Genomic DNA, 17,770 nt, shown 5'->3' on the forward strand with positions numbered 1-17,770 from the left:
TCCCCTTGACAATGATCCTAACGTTTAGGCAGCGATCGTTAGCAGCACCTTGTCACGGCGGCGACGGTATTCAAAACCAAAGCTAGCCCAATCCCTAGTGACTTAAAGATCTTCGGAGATTCAGCGAGGAGCACCGTCCGCCGACTGAAAAAAGCCAGACGCAATATGTTCAGACCTCGGGGGTTTGTCATCTTTAAATGGAAATGTTTTAAATAGGTTCTCCGGCATAACAGGGTGGAAGTTCTCCATTTCCAAACTGGTGAGATTTAATTTCTAGTGACTAGAGGCTGTTTCGGGCTTGGGTTTTTGTTTTTTTTGAATTCTGAGTTCCGTTTCAGTGGACAGATGCGACAGTCACTTAAGAAGCCAAACAATCCTCCGACGGATACATGCAAGAAGTGGGTCAATAGCGCAAAGTTAATTCCCCTGAAGCCAATTATAATTTCTACTCGTGAAATTGGATCCAACTTTACCTGCTCGATATGAGAGCTCAAGTGTACGGAAAAAGTTGGTTCATTCCCATCCCTTTGGCCCGAAACCCGGCGATTCCTGCCAAGAACCCTGAACCGCAGAACGAATCCATCTCCTAATGAAGCAAACCGACCGAAATACCGCAAAAATCGCTGACGACATGTAAAGCTCGGCGATGCATCCTAAAGGTAGGGAAGCGTGCCTGTGTTTGCTGATACAGTTTTTTCATATTTACTTGTCTTCACCTGCGGAGCAGAAATTCATCCACAGCCTCTGGTCAGGGGATGGGAGCATCTCAACTCCAACATGGTCCAAGGAAGAAGCTATCACTTGTCTGGGGAGACACGTATATTGCACGCAATGGTCCTACGTCATACCTGGAGGCTTCGTGCCCCACGCAGGCACGGTGGGGGCAGTTCCCTGACCAGGCACTAAAAGGGTTGTTAGAGGAGACAACGAAACTTGCCCGGCTTTGCCCCGAACTGGACTCGGAGATGGTGACGGATTTCTAGACTCTACCCCCACTCCCTCCGATCATAGAGCGAGCAGCACAGAAAACTCAGAGACCTTTATCTCTACATTATTCTGAGTCTCCGACTGTCAGAAAGTGAGGGAGATGGGTTATAGGAGGGCAGGAGAGGGGTAGGGGCCGCCCCGAGACCAAGATCCAGAATAAAACACAATCAAATTCAGGTTTTACTCAATGGATCCTCTGGGAAATCAAACTGATTCTCCAGCAAGGGAAGTTGGGCACCTCCCCAGTCCTTGAATAGTTGCCTCCCTCCGCCACCCAAACCCCGTGAATTCAGATGTCTTAGTTTCAGGACTGCAAAACAAATCAACACAAGCATTGAGGGAAAATATGTGGTGTTGGAGAAGGCTTTTATGAATACCACGGACTGCCTGAAAGACGCACAAATGGATTTTAGAGGAAATTAAACCAAAGCAGTCTTTGGAAGGCCAAATGACTTGACTTAGACGAACATATTTTGGGCACATCATCAGGAGGACTGATTTTCTGGAGAAGATACTAATGCTAGGAGAAGTCCAGGGAAAACGTGGAAGAGGCAGACCTAGATGGACAGAGACCATAAAAATGATCATGGAATAACCATTTCAAAGGTTGCGGACTACATCAGAGGACGGGAACTTCTGGAGAAAGTATATCCACAGAGTCGCCATGAATCGGAAACGGCTCAACGGCGCTTAATAATAATAATACGTGCAAAGTGATGGGATCATGACTTTCCTAGGAGAGAGTGAATAATGAATCGTGACTCAATTTCCCTCAACGGCCCCAACTGAGAGAGTTGCTGAGGGTCAGCTCCCCACTGCAGCCCATTTTCGTTGCGGGCAAGGAATGTGTTTGTTTATTGTAATATTGTACTCTCCCAAGCACCTAAGTACAGTGCTCCGCACACAGTAAACCCTCAATAAATACAACTGAATGAATGAATGGATGCTTGCAGGCCTGGGATGCAGAGCGCTTAATTTACCCTGAAGAGATGACAGTGATGATGATGATGGTATCTGTTAAGGGCTTATTATGCATCAAGCACTGTTCTAAGCATTGGAGTAGATACAAGGGAATCAGGTTAGATACAATCTCTGTTCCACGTAGGGCTCACAGACACAGTCCCCATTTTACAGATGAGGGAAGTGAAGCCCAGAGAGGTGAAGTGCCTTGTCCAAGGTCACTCAGAAGACACGTGGCAAGGCAAGATTAGAACCCAGGTCCTTCTGACACCCGGCCCACGCTTTATCCACTAGGTTACGCGACAACCGCTTCCTTGGTGGCTCTGTGCGTCAGGATAAAAAACCAAAAACCGAGACTCACCAGGGTCCTTTCATTGGGAGGAGGGACGCTTCCACACCAGTGTGCTTTGAGTGTGAGTCTGTGCATACACGAATGAGTGCAGCTGGGCGGTCGGTAGCCTTGTCCTGTTATTGGATTCCGTCAGCTCTCCTGAGTTGGGGCAACCCTCACGGCAACACGACTAAAGAAGGCGGGAGTCAGCGAAGGCAGGGAGAGCGCGATTCCCAATCAGCTGCTCTATGTGGAACTGAAAAGGGCCCCCGCCAGCCGGGGCGACAAACAGACCGTCTAAAGACCCTGGAAACCCAGCCGCGACTTTACGACCTCCTAAATCTACAGTCAATCAATGGTATTATAGAGTGTCTACTGTGTGCGGAGCACCATGGTAATAATAATAATAATGATGGTATTTGTTAAGCGCTTACTATGTGCAAAGCACTGTTCTAAGCACTGGGGAGGTTACAAGGTGATCAGGTTGTCCCACGGTGGGCTCACAGTCTTCATCCCCATTTGAGGCACAGAGAAGTTAAGTGACTTGCCCAAGTCACACAGCTGACGCTTGGTAAGCGGCAGGATTTGAACCCACGACCTCTGACTCCAAAGCCCAGGCTCTTTTCACTGAGCCACGCTGCTTCTCTAACCGCTTGGAAGGGTAAAATATAACAGAAGTGATACGTGCGTTCCCTGCCCCAAAAGAACTTACAATCTAGAGGGGGAGACAGATATTAATACGAATAAATGAATGACGGGTACGTACATAAGCGCTGTGGGGATGAGTACAGCTCTGGATGGTAACAAAGACAAACTGTGGGAGATCTGGAGCCTGGGGATTTTCAGAAGAGTAATTTAATAAATGCTACTTGAGCAATGCAGCTTAGAAGTAATTTGACTTTGTTAAAAACTAAAATGAAACAAGTTTTGGAGAGATCTATTTCTCTGCCTTCCGAGTTGTTTGCTTTCATATATTATTTATTTTTATGGGTTCATAAAATGCTAATGGATAAATCTGGAAAGGTTTTGTTGTTGCGGCTGTTATTGTCCCCGGCCTATTATTTAATGTTCCATGGAGGCATAATAAACTTTGTTCGTTCCAGTTTCCTCCAGTCTACCCAAGCAGGAGCCAGAGAAAAAAAGCACACGGAAACCCTAAGGAGATACAAGAAAAGGTTCCACGCTTCGCGATGCTAATCACATCCACAGGCATTTGAGGTAAACGTGAGCCTTCCACGGAAATGTTAGCTTTTCGCGTTCTCTACGGTCACATCTGCGTGACACAGTATCTAAACATCTTGACATTCCACGCGGCATTTATGGCAGCACGTATGGGTCTAAACTGTAGCTGAGCCTCCCAAGAGCCCTTCCTCCCAACACAAATAACGCAATTTCTCTATCGGCCCTCGACAGAAGCGACGGAATTAGCTGCAAAGAGTCCGTAGCACCTCTAGACTGCAAGCTCGTTGTGGGCGGGGAATGTGTCTGCTACATTCTTCATAAAAATAATAATAATTGTGGCATTTGTCAAGTGCTTACTATGTGCCAGACTGTACTAAGCACTGGGATAGAGACAAGGTAGTTGGGTCGGACCCCGTCCACATCCCACATAGGGCTCACAGTCTTAATCCCCTTTTACAGATGAGGTAACTGAGGCACAGAGAAGTGAAGTGACTTGCCCAAGGTCACAGAGCAGATAACTGGTGGAGCCGGGATTAGAACCCACGCCCTCTGATTCCCAGGCTCGTGCTCATAATAATAATAATAATAATAATAATAATGGTATTTGTTAAGCACTTACGATGTACAAAGCACTGTTCTAAGCGCTGGGGAGGTTACAAGGTGATCAGGTTGTCCCACGGGGGGCTCACAGTCTTAATCCCCATTTTACGGATGAGGTAACTGAGGCCCAGAAAAAGTTAGGTGACTTGCCCAAAGTCTCACAGCTGACAGTGGGCGGAGCGGGGATTTGAACCCATAATAATAATAATAATGGCATTTATTAAGCTCTGACTAGGTACAAAGCACTGTTCTAAGCGCTGGAGAGGTTCAAGGTGATCAGGGTGTCCCACGGGGGGCTCCCAGTCTTAAGCCCCATTTTACAGATGAGGTAACTGAGGCCCAGAAAAGTTAAGTGACTTGCCCAAAGTCACAAATTACTAGGCTACGCTGCTTCTCGAGTAGCTAGGCCTTGTAGTCTAGCACTGAGGGTCCCACCGCAGCAAATTATCGTCGAGGGGCCGAGCTCTCTAGGAAGGAACCTTCATCAACGTTTAGTATACCAACGGGGACGATTGTTCAATCTGGTTTTCGGGGAAATGGCAGAAGCCCTGGGGAGTGGGAGGAGAATCATTTGTTTAATCTGGCCTATCTGGCCATGGATAAATGATTCTGAGGTCAAGGGAATGAATCTGAGAAGCTGGAGTAACCGGAATAAAAATCAGCAAATGCCCAACTTGGCCTTCCCAAGCGCTTAGTCCAGTGCTCTGCACACAGTAAGTGTTCGATAAATACGATTGAATGAATGAATGAATGACCTGGAGTTGCTCTTCCAGGGCAGCGGTTGCCTTGTCTCCGCTAGATTCGTCCACCACCACCACCATGTGAGTGAGAGAATTCACCCGGACTTGCTCCTGTTCCAGATCTTCTTGGAGTGCCTGAAAGACAAAGACATTTTCATTCAGGCGCTTGGACTGTCAATAGACTGTAGGCTTGGCGTTGGCGGGGAAACCTATCTACCAACTCTGCTGTAGTGTGCTCTCCCAAGTGCTTATTATAGTCTTCTTATGGCCTTCGATTCACTCTCTTCTCCTCCCTGAAATTATTTTGACAACTGTCCACCCTGCTCGACTGTAAGCTCCTAGACAGCAGGGATCATGTCTATTTTCCCTATTGTACTCTCCCAAGCCGCCGTCGACCCCCAGCCCACGTCCTTCCCCCGGCCCAGAATGTCCTCCCTCCGCACATCCGCCAAGCTAGCTCTCTTCCTCCCCTTATATCCCTATTGAAAGCTAACCTCCGGGAAGCCTTCCCAGACTGAGCCCTCTTTTTCCTCTCCTCCTCCCCAACCCCGACGCCTTACCTCATTCCCTTCCCCACGGCACTTGTGCATATATATATATATAAAATATATATATATCAATCAACCAATCGTATTTATTGAGCGCTGGGTGCAGAGCACTGTACTAAGTGCTTGGGAAGTACAAGTTGGTAACATATAGAGACAGTCCCTACCCAACAGTGGGCTCACAGTCTAAAAGTCTAATATATATTTGTACTGATTTATTACTCTATTTTAGTTGCACATATTTATTATTCTCTTTTGTTAATAATGATAATCATAATCATAATCATAATGATGGCATTTATTAAGTGCTTACTATGTGCAAAGCACTGTTCTAAGCGCTGGGGAGGTTACAAGGTGATCAGGTTGTCCCATGGCGGGCTCACAGTCTTAATCCCCATTTTACAGATGAGGGAACTGAGGCACAGAGAAGTTAAGTGACTTGCCCAAAGTCACACAGCTGACAACTGGCAGAGCTGGGATTTGAACCCATGACCTCTGACTCCAAAGCCCGGGCTCTTTCCACTGATGTGCATACAGCTTTATTTCTCTTTGTTCTGACGATTACGACACCTGTCGACATGTTTTGTTTTGCTGTCTTTCTCCCCTTCCTAGACTGTGAGCTCGCTGTTGCGTAGGGACCGTCTCTATATGTTGCCGACTTGTACTTCCCAAGCGCTTAGCACAGTGCTCTGCACACAGAAAGCGCTCAATAAATATGATTGAATGAATGAACGTAACACAGTACCCCACTCGCAGTACGTCGTGCCCAATAAATACAACGGATTGAATGATTGAGCACTGCAATTAGAGGGAGAAGGGACCATCAATAATAATAATAATAATAATAATAATAATAATAATAATAATAATAATAATAATGGCATTTGTTAAGCGCTTACTATGTGCAAAGCACGGTTCTAAGCGCTGGGGGGGATACAAGGTGATTAAGTTGTCCCACGTGGGGCTCACAGTCTTAATCCCCATTTTACAGATGAGGTCACTGAGGCTCAGAGAAGTTAAGTGACTTGCCCAAGGTCATACAACAGACATGTGGTGGAGCCAGGATTCGAACCCATGACCTCTGACTCCAAAGCCCGGGCTCTTTCCACTGAGGCACGCTGCTGTCTATGTCACTAGCCCCCCTAAAAGGGTGTCGGCGTTAATTCAGATTAGAGAAGCAGTGTGGTTCAGTGGAAAGAACCCCGGCTTTGGAGTCAGAGGTCGTGGGTTCAAATCCCAGTTCTGCCAATAGCCAGCTCTGTGACTTTGGGCAAGTCACCTAACTTCTCTGGGCCTCAGTTACCTCGTCTGTAAAATGGGGATTAAGACTGTGAGCCCCCCGTGGGACAACCTGATCACCTTGTAACCTCCCCAGTGCTTAGAACAGTGCTTTGCACATAGTAAGCGCTTAATAAATGCTATCGTTATTATTAAAGTCAGAGTGGCATCAAAGACTAACATTTGTTGTCTTCTCTAGCCTGAGCGACGCAGCCTCCAAGTCTGGAAGCCCGTCTCCGATCACGAGTCCACGCCGAGGGATGACAGTGACGATCCCTAAGGCAGGTTGGGTTTGGTGATCTGCCCAGGTTCCCGGGGAAGGGGCCGGAGAGAAACTGTGGCGCTTCAGACAGTTTCCAAACCCTCAGAGCTGAGACTCAGAGGAAGGCGGAAATTAAACCGCGGGAAGAGAAAGAGGGAAAACCCCAGCAGGCTCCAAATTGCTCCCCACCCTTAGATAAAGAGGATTCTGTCAACGCCCTCATCCTGGGCACCTGCTGTGGGCAGACAGTGAGCCAGGATCATTCATTCACTCAATCGTATTTATTGAGCGCTTACTGTGTGCAGAGTACTGGACTGAGCGCTTGGGAAGTCCAAGTTGGCAACATCTAGAGACGGTCCCTACCCGACAGTGGGTTCACAGTCTACAGGGGGAGACAGACAACAAAACAAAACATACTAACCCAGTCAAATAAGTGGAATAAATGTGTACAAGTAAAATAAACAAATAAATAGGGTAATAAATATGGACAAACATATCATGGACCTGGCCCCTCTTCCCACCACCCAGGACAACGCTCTGAATATTTTGAATGTGTGCCGAATGCTGATTCTTTCACGAATGGGCCCAAAGCCATCCCACTGCTTCCACTTTCAGCCAGTCAGAGTGAGTTCCTCAGATTTCTAGAGAGTTATCCCTCCACCCTAAAAAAGAACAAACTCCCCCTCGGCACGACACACATCCCAGGTGACTCTGGGAAGAGGGGGCCTTTTCCTGCTGGAAAACAGAGGTCCCCGGCCCCCCCAACTGACCCCCAGCATCTCTAAAAGTCTCAATGTGATCACAGAAAGACTTAGTCAACCCTGCCCACCTTTAGTTTCATGGTATTTCTTAAACACTTACAATTTGCCAGGCACTGTACTAAGCGTTGAGGTACATAATAATAATAATGGCATTTATTAAGCGCTTACTATGTGCAAAGCATTGTTCAAAGCACTGGGGTAGATACAAGGCAATCAAGTTGTCCCACGTGGGGCTCACAGACTTAATCCCCATTTTCCAGATGAGGGAACTGAAGAAGTGAAGTGACTTGCCCAAAGTCACCCAGCTGACAAGGGGCGGAGCCGGGATTTGAACCCATGACCTCCGACTCCAAAGCCCAGGCTCTTTCCATTCAGCCACAAGCTAATCAGGTTGGACAGAGTCCCTACCCCACAACGGGCTCAAAGTGGTGCTCAAAGTCCCCACTTTATCAATCAATCAACCGTATTTATTGAGCGCTTACTATGTGCAGAGCACTGTACTAAGCGCTTGGGAAGTACAAGTTGGCAACACATAGAGACGGTCCCTACCCAACAGTGGGCTCACAGTCTAGATGAGATTTAGGGATGGAGAGATGAAGTAACTTCATCTTTAGAGTTGAAGTAACTGAGGCACAGAGAACTAAAGTGATCGGCTCAACGTCACAGAGCACATAAGTGGCAAGTCAGGATTAGAACCCAAGTCCTTTTGACTCCCAGCCCTGCGCTCTATCCCCTAGGCCACGCTGTGTCTCATCTTCCCACATTCAGGGTTTCACAGGGACCATATAACCTCAGCTCCACAATTTCCACCTTCACTAGGGCCACACCAGTCTGCCTGTAATCAATCAATCAATCGCATTTATTGAGCGCTTACTGTGTGCAGAGCACTGTACTAAGCGCCTGTACTTGGCGGATGTGCGGAGGGAGGGCATTCCAGGCGGCTCTCTTCCTATGTTGCCAACTTGTACTTCCCAAGTGCTTAGTACAGTGCTCTGCACACAGTAAGCGTTCAATAAATGATTGATTGATTGATTGATTCCTCCCTTCAAAGCCCTATGGAGAGCTCACCTCCTCCAGGAGGCCTTCCCAGACTGAGCCCCCTTTTTCTTCTCCTCCTTCCCATCCCCCCCACCCTACTTCCTTCGCCTCCCCACAGCACTTGTATAGATTGGTACAGATTTATTACTCCATTTTTTTTACTTGTACCTATTTACTATTCTATTTATTTTGTTGATGATTTGCATGTAACTTTAGTTCTTTCTATTCTGCTGACTTGACACCTGTCCACACTTCTGGTTTTGTTGTCTATCTCCCCCTTCTAGACTGTGAGTCCGTTGTTGGGTAGGGACTTTCTATGTTGCCGATTTGTACTTCCCAGTGCTCTGCACACAGTAAGCTCTCAGTAAATACGATAGAATGACTGAATAATGGTAAGGAGTTTCTGGTATATGGGGACGTGGACAGGCAAGAGGTTCTGGAGGAGTGGGAAGGCATAGACTGAAAGTTTCTTTTTTTTTTTTTTTCAGAAAAATGATTTTTGCAGCAGTTAATTCCCTTTCATCAAAATTGTAAGCTCATTATGGGCAGGGAGCGTGTCTACCGACTCGATTAATTTATAGTTATACCCACCCTCTTTCACTCCTCTTCCCCCTGATCATTGCTTGACTGACTTTTCCAATCTGGAACAGTGTCTGAGGTCATTACTCCTGGAAACACCCTCTGACCTGACTTTAGGGGGCCGTTGCAGCCCAAAATATCGGACCTTTATTCCTTCTAATTAAAGTTATTCTTAGCGCGTGATTCCATGAGAATATTTTAGCAAACGTTTTCCGACATGAAATCATAATAAATAAGCAAGAAGCTCTACCGGCCAATTAAATAGCTCTGTGTATAATAAAGCAGGCATCCATCTATTTAAAAATTCCCTCACGTGGTTTTGTTACCCGTTCTTTCTTTATGGATATCATTTTCTAATTCTGCTCTAATAGGCTTTTTATTCTCTGCTGCTGCCCATCTCTTAAAATTGCACAGGAGACTTGGCCTTCATCCAAAGATACGCCTGTAACTTCACTGATTCAGTTTTCTGAGAAGATTTTGGCTTGGAAATCCAGGATTTTTTTTTTTCCACTATTCCCAACAGGTTGGGGCTAAGTTTTGGTTGCATTTTTTTAACGATTGCTCTTTGTTAAATGCTTATTATGTGCTAGTCACTAAGCTAAGAGGTGGGATAGATACAAGTTAAGAAAGTTGGACATGGTTCGTGTCCCCCATGGTGCTCTCAGTCTTAATCCCCATAGCGCTTACTATGTGCAAAGCACTGTTCTAAGTCAATCAATCAATCAATCATACTTACTGAGTGCTTACTGTGTGCAGAGCACTGTGCTAAGCGCTTGGGAAGTACAAGTTGGCAACAGATGGAGCCGGTCCCTACCCAACAGTGGGCTCACAGTCTAGAAGGGGGAGACAGAGAACAAAACCAAACATATTAACAAACTAAAATAAATGGAATAGATATGTACAAGTAAAATAAATAAATAAATAGAGTAATAAATATGTACAAACATATATAAATATATACAGGTGCAGTGCTGGGGAGGTTACAAGGTGATCAGGTTGTCCCGGAGGGGGCTCACACACAGTCTTCATCCCCATTTTACAGATGAGGTAACTGAGGCACAGAGAAGTTAAGTGACTCGCCCAAAGTCACACAGCTGACAGTCGGCGGAGCTGGGATTTGAACCCATGACCTCTGACTCCAAAGCCCGTGCTCTTTCCACTGAGCCATGCTTTGCCATCATTATTATTATTATTATCAGCTGTGTGCCTTTGGGCAAGTCACTTAACTTCTCCGTGCCTCAGTTACCTCAACGGTAAAATGGGGATTAAGACCGTGAGGCCCACGGGGGACAACCTGATTACCTTGTATCGACCCCAGAGCTTAGAACAGTGCTTGGCACATAGTAAGCGCTTAACAGATGTCATAATTATTATCGTTATGAATTATTATTCAACGCGCCTGTGCCTAAAGCCTAGTGGTGCTGTGGGGAGAGAAATCATTGCTACATTTCCTCATCCTCTCAGTCGGGGGAGTCTCAATCCTTCCAAGCTCTAGCAGCTGTTTTCTTCCATCTGCTTCTGACTGGCATTTCTCACAAGTTCCTGAATCGATCCACTTTAGCCTCTGACCGGTGAGACGGCAGTTTGCTTACAAACCTCCTGTGCCGTTTCAGCGATACCACACTCTCTCGTTGAGCGCGGCGGCCGAGGATGAAAGCCCATCACAAATCTCCGTGGGAGGTGAGGGGCTATTTCATCGCACGAATCCCATCAGCTGAAATGCATCCCAGGAGCGTGCCGTCCCCAGTACCAGGGGCAAACCCTCGATCGAAATCCTGGCCCTCCAGCCTCGGGTGGGAAAGGGGGGGTCCTCCTACCCCCTGGGAAAGAACAGAGGGAGCATCGGAGAGCCGGGCGACCGAGAACCCAGCCGAGTCATCTAACTGCTTTACTCCTTCCTTCTCCTGCCTCTTCCCACCTGGTGTTTTGGGCGGGTTTCCTACTCAGTTATCCCCTGGAGAGGAACGAAACGGTCCCCCACAACTGACCACCTAAGGTTGAGGCTTGAGTTGGAGGACAAGAAAAAAGTTCCCACAATTCCCCCGCCCATCTTACCCTGGGTTCAGTTATTTAAGTCGAGAGACATCAAATGAAGTGGCAAAATCATTTGCCCAAGTCCTCTCTTGTCCAGGACAAAATTATAATTTGCAGTCTCACAGTTCCCCTGCCTCTCTTACCCTTGTTCAGTTCTTTAAGTCGAGAGACATCAAATAAAGCGGCAAAATCTTTTGCCCAAGCCCTCTCCTGTCCGGGACAAAATGATAATTTGCACAGACAGTTGTTTTTTGCAGGCACTTACAGGTTGGCTATTTTGGATGTTAGGTCAGTTCTGCATGTGCCAATGTGCAGAAGGCTATCACGTGGGGCAATCATAGGGGGCTACCTCAGGATTATATTGACTTTTTAAACTAAGTTAAAAAGAGATGGGCAGAGAGTAAGTCATTATTGGCACTTGTCATCTTCAGAACTTGGGTATATTCAACTGTACATTCAGCTGTTTATTCAGTGATTTCATCCTGATACATATATTTGTATCTGTTTTGTTTAGTTTTGTTGTCTGTCTCCCCCCTTCTAGGCTGTGAGCCCATTGCTGGGTAGGGATTGTCTCTTTTTGTTGCTGAATTGTACTTTCCAAGCGCATAGTACAGTACTCTGTATATATGTTTGTACATATTTATTACTCTATTTTACTTGTACATATTTATTCTATTTATTTTATTTGGTTTATATGTTTTGTTTTGTTGTCTGTCTCCCCCCTTCTAGACTGTGAGCCTGCTGTTGGGTAGGGACCGTCTCTATATGTTGCAAACTTGTACTTCCTAAGCGCTTAGTACAGTGCTCTGCACACAGTAATCGCTCAGTAAATATGATTGAATGAATGAATGAATGCTCTGCACACAGTAAGCGCTCAATAAATACGATTGAATAAATGAATGAATACTGCAGGGGGCAACCATAGGAGGCCATGACAGAAGACAGACTCACATTTACTGACAAGAGTCTCCCCCTCAGAGGCCGCACGATGCCAACCCGGAAGGCTCCAGAGAGTGATAAATGGGTTGGCTTTCCAGGAATGAACTCCACATCATCTTAAATTCTCGGAACGCAGGTGCTTTTTCTGCCTTCTTTGATGTTCCGCTTTTATTTCTCTACCTCTGCTTTATCCCAGCTGGTTTTATTTGCTGCTTTACTGGCTTTTGAAGGCATACTCCCAAAGAATTCTATTTAATTCTCCCAGAGAGATATTAGTAAAGGAATGACTCCGTGTGAGAAAGAACATGGTTGCTACCATTTTATTTTCTGCCGGTGAATACCATACGCTCCCCCGCGTCGGCCCCCCGCCACCAAAAACCAGAAAGTGATAGCTGAAGAACCTTAACTTTGCCCACCAAACATCAATTATTAAATGTTATCACCTGATCGGCCCATTGGTCCTAAAACATGATGGAAGACGACGGTTGCTAAATACAGAGCTAGGCATAGAGACACATATTAGCTTTTCTGAAAATTAGAGCACATTGTCTTCTGAGAAAAGTTCTACAATGTAAAGTGATTGTAATTGATCTTTTTCTCCATTGGGATCTTGCAGATTAATTATTACCACATGTTTGCTGGTATTATTTATAACGGCAATAACTCAGCCATCTCAATGCCTTCCTGTTATTATTATTGCGATTATACATTTGTTATATTTACCAGATGACAATATCTGTCACGATTCTAGTTAATATTTCATGCTTGTCATCCTTTAACTTGAGCTTTTATTAGATAGCCACAACAGTACGAGTTTTCTTAATGTCACATAACCTCATTTCTTCCGGACGGGGAAAAAGCGAGCCTTCCTGATCACTGAGATTTTTTTCAAACCTTGCCTTTAATACGCCATTATGGATGGCGCCTTTCATTGATAAACACTTCCAACTTTATAAATACGTGCCCACTTCCACTGTGAGAGTACAGAACGAGTATCCTACTTTGTTTAGTATTTGCAACTACCAAACCTTGAATTTCTGTCATGCTTTGGAAATTTTTTCCAGGGCTCTTACATCAATAGCCTCGTTTTCCCCCCTCAACATTCGTGGATTTTGTCCCCTCGACATTATATAGATGAGGACACTGAGGATCAGAGGGTTTAAGTCCCTTGCCTGAGTTCACCCACAAGGCAGGAGGAGGAGGAGGGACTAGAACCCGATGTTGTGACCCCCCCTTGGCCAGGCTCTTTCCGTTACCCTCATCTGTCTCCCTGTACATCCCATGAATGCATTGTCCTCAAAAGCTGTGTGCCATGTACACATCTATATATTGTAAATTATTTACTTCTGTACGTAGCTACAAATTATTTACTTCTCTGTTGTCTGTCTCCCACTCTATACTGTAAGCTCACTGTAGGCCATCCTCTTAACGGTCCAAAATAAATACCACTGGTGAAGATGACGACTGATGGTGAATGAACCATCTAAGGAGTCCATCACGATGATCATAATGGGGAATGGGACTCCATCATTTCCTAGCAACTGTATTCTTTCGGTTGCCCGAGATGGGCTCTAGGCTCTGGGATGTATTAGATTATCTAATCGAATCAGACGCAGGAGTCCCTGCCCCACATGGGACTCAAAGTCTAAGTAGGAGGGAAAAGAGCCTTTGGCTGGAAATCGGTATCATCAGCCCACATCTCTCCTCCCACCCATGAGCACCCTTCGTTCTTCTATTCTTTCTCTTCCTCCTCCTGTTTTTCAACCCTTCCCTGTCGCAAATCATTCTTCTGTTCGGTGACAATCTAGGATTCTGATATCGATGTCTGAAACATGTATGAATTATGTTATTTTTGGCAATGGCCTCCTGTACACCGTAAGCTCTTTGGGTCTACTCTAGCCCGTGAGCTCGTTGTGGGCAGGGAATGTCACTGTTTATTGCGGTATGGTACTTTCCCAAGTGCTTAGTACAGTGCTCTGCACACAGTAAGCACTCAATAAATATGACTGAGTGAATGAGGGCAGAGATCGCCTCTGCCAACTCTGTTGTACTTTCACGTGGGCTTATTACAGTGTTCGGCACAGAATAAGCAGTCAAAAACTGCCACTGAATGATTGAGGTCTCATCTGGCCGACTTCTGGTCAACCAATTCCTGGCCTGGAAGGGGTGAGGAGTGGTCTGGCCTCCCCCGTGGCTCTCTGAAAGGTGGGGGGACTAGACTGAGGATAATGACACCCTGCTTCCAAACAACTCCAAAGAAGGGAACATCCCGAGGAACGGTAGAATCCATTCCAGTTTGTAACACCTGGAGCTTTGGAGAAGACTACGGTGGATTGAGCCTTCAAATTTCTAAGAACTAATTCTAATGCTAGTCTAAGATTCTGCTCCTACTTTCCACTGTGGGCCTTTTGGGATTATTTTTACTAAATTTAAGACTCCCCTAAAGTCGAATCCAACAAACATCCTGTGTCAACCGGTCGATATTACAAAGCATAGATTTTCGAAGCCATTTCCACGATGAAACTCTGGACAAGTCTAGATATTTTATAAGACTCGGAAGGCTACGGGCTCCTAAAGCCAGAACCGCTAAGGAGGTTGGGAATCCTAATTACAATAACTAATTGTATTTCACCACGACTGAAGCCCAGCAGAAAACACATAAGGAAACAAGAGGGGGGAGACATGGGAACAATAGAAGCAGAGATGTTATATTTGGCAATAAGATGATATTACAATTGCTCATTTTCTTCTGTTCCACCTAGGCTTTTCCTCTTCAAACCAATCATAAGTGTGAGGAGAAAGGGACAAAAATAAAACCCGCTTTCATTATTACATAATCTGAAGTGAAATCTCTAGGGAAAAGGCTCTTTCTCCCAGAAAAGTTTAAACTTCCCTAAATTAGCCTTTCCCTACACAATTTTCTTCCAGTTAGACATTTCTTTTCCAATATGAAAAACCTGCTCTGATACGTGATGAGACATGACTTTTGCAGAATGGGTCAGAAAAGAATGGAAAAAACAGCGTGCCTCCCTTTCCAGCCCCTAAATTCCACTCCTCGCCAAGACTGAGGCTAAGAAATACTCTCTCTCCTCCTCCTCCGAGCTGTGAAGAAGAGGCCGTCAAACCCTCTCTTACCTTGTGCTGTTCCACCTGACGCTTGAGGTCTTCGAGGTCTGGACCGAGGGACTCGGCTGCCATTTTCCTCGTCCTCTCCTCTGTCTGGGACAGCCATTCGGCTAATCGCTTCAGCTGTTGGTTCTGGAGATCCATCAGCACTTTATGTAAACTGCAACAAAGAAGTACATTATCGCGGACATTAAGATGATCTGATTACTTGGATCCAACTCTATTTGATTAGTTCTATCCCAGGTCTCCTTCTGCGTCTGCCGTCTCCTCCCTTTATTATTTGACTGGGAGCCCTCTGTGAGCCACTGACAGGGTCCAGTACTTATCCGGGCACTCTTTTCCCCAACGTTTAGTACAGACTAGGCTTAATGAATAGACGACAATGCTCACACTTCTCCTGTTGCCCATGTGGACTCCTTAGGTCTGCAACTGAGGACTGTGACAACGGACAACCCCAGATTACACAACCACCCGGACCCCCCAGACTCCGAGAAACAAAAGAACCGTGGGCGGCGTCCGCTGGAGCCTTGGCAGGGGTTCAAATCCACCGATGCGATGCCGCCGAAAAGTAGGAAAAGGGGAGCGTGGTCCCTACGCCCGAAGTTCCCACGCTGGGCTCCGGCCAGGAAGGAGGGCGTGCCCGAGGGCCAGGAAGTGGGGACTGACCAGTCCTGGCACCGTGGCGGTCCCACTGGGATCCCAGGGCGATTACTGAATCCGGGAGGGGGACCGGACCCGAGTCCGTGTAAGTAGCCAGAACGGAGCCCAAGCAGTTAGGTGGGCAAGACCTCAGGTATGCCCAAAGCCTAGCACCAGTCAGTCAATCCTATTTATTGAGCACTTACTATGCGCAGACCACTGTCACTGCATTACTACTACTACTAACAATGGCGTTTATTAAGCGCTTACTATGTGCAATGCATTGTTCTAAGCGCTGGGGAGGTTACAAAGTGATCAGGTTGCCCCACGGGGGGCTCACAGTCTTAATTCCCATTTTACAGATGAGGTAACTGAGGCCCAGAGAAGTGAAGTGACTTGCCCAAAGTCACACAGCTGACAAGTGGCGGCGCCGGGATTTGAACCCATGCCCTCTGACTTCCACTGAGCCACGCTGCTTCTAAGCACTTAGGGGAGTACAATAGCATGATAAATGGACAAATTCCCTCCCCACAATGACCTTACCATCTAGAGGGGGAAAAAGATATTAATAGGAAATATTAATCGGAAACCCCACCCAGCCCAATTGCCAGATGGGACTCAGAGTGTGATCAAAAGACTACAAGTCTGAAGGCTGACATTTCCTTCTGAACGCAACTAATTTTCAATTGGCATTATTCAAACTCTCCCACAGACTGCCGTGTCCCTTCTGTTACTACAAATAAGGGGAAGGGACCCGTCCAGAGGGACGCCGCTTCCCCCTCCCCGTTGTAGCAGGCCGGCCACATGCTGCGCTCAGGGAGGGGGCTCCCAAGGGGCGGGAGGGGGACGCTTTTGTTTCCAGGGGTCCCGGGAGGCAGGGAGGAAAAGAGTCCTGGGTTCTGCCGGAGGGAGGGATGAGCTGCAAAAGGCCCATGGGAGGGGCGGGGCTGAAGTTGGGGGGTGCATGGCAGTTTGGGGGGGCCGACAGGGTCGCACAGCTCCCTGATCGGGCCGCCCCCTGAGCTAACAAGCCCGTGGGGCCTTTCGTCGAGGGGAGGGCCTCGCTCAGTCCAGGGGATGGGAAATAACGTAGGGGGTCACGTTTTTGGGAGCCCCTACAGTCCTCAAGGACATCTTGTCCCACCTTCGTGGAGGTGATGGGGGAAAGGGCAGGCTTCCAAGCAGCCTAGTTAGCGTTCCTGGGCCGGAATGACCCGCCAGTTTATCATGGGGCCGATCCCGGGATGGGGGCAAGTTCCTTCTCCAAAGAGAAGGGTGTGGGCAACTTCCCCTTTCGAATGGCCGGGGTGGAAGGAGCCCGGGCCGGGGTGACGGCAGCGAGGGGGAGGGAAGCGAGTGCGGGGTGGGGCTGCCGCCGGGCCTCGATGGAGAGACGGGCCTCTCTGGAACCTGGGCCCGGAGCCGGGAGGAGAGCTGGGAGCCCTGAGGAGAGCTGGGAGCCCTGAGGAAAGCTGGAAGTCCTGAGGAGAGCTGGAAGCCCTGAGGAGAGCTAGGAGAGCAGGGAGCTCTGAGGAGAGTTGGGAGGCCTGAGGAGAGCTGGGAGCCCTGAGGAGAGCTGGGAGAGCGGGGAGCTCTGAGGAGAGCTGGGAGCCCTGAGGAAAGCTGGAAGCTCTGAGGAAAGCTGGAAGCCCTGAGGAGAGCTGGGAGCTCTGAGGAGAGCTGGGAGCTCTGAGGAGAGCTGGGAGCCCTGAGGAGAGCTAGGAGAGCTGGGAACCCTGAGGAGAGCTGGGAGCCCTGAGGAGGGCTGG

The 17,770-nt window shown here is 47.3% G+C and overlaps 1 protein-coding gene across 1 annotated transcript in view; it reads right to left on the minus strand.

Moving 5' to 3' along the window:
* The window catches only part of DMD (dystrophin), a 553,630-nt gene that overhangs the window by 454,498 nt on the left and 81,362 nt on the right, over positions 1-17,770 (minus strand). The window contains exons 10-11 of the mRNA XM_038757068.1: positions 15,372-15,522; positions 4,816-4,935 (exon numbers count right to left, since the gene is read on the minus strand). Coding sequence (XP_038612996.1) covers positions 4,816-4,935; positions 15,372-15,522 — 271 coding nt within the window. The remainder of the gene's footprint in view (positions 1-4,815; positions 4,936-15,371; positions 15,523-17,770) is intronic.

The sequence above is a fragment of the Tachyglossus aculeatus genome, chromosome 15 (assembly GCF_015852505.1).
Source record: "Tachyglossus aculeatus isolate mTacAcu1 chromosome 15, mTacAcu1.pri, whole genome shotgun sequence".
Taxonomy (NCBI): Eukaryota; Metazoa; Chordata; class Mammalia; order Monotremata; family Tachyglossidae; genus Tachyglossus; species Tachyglossus aculeatus.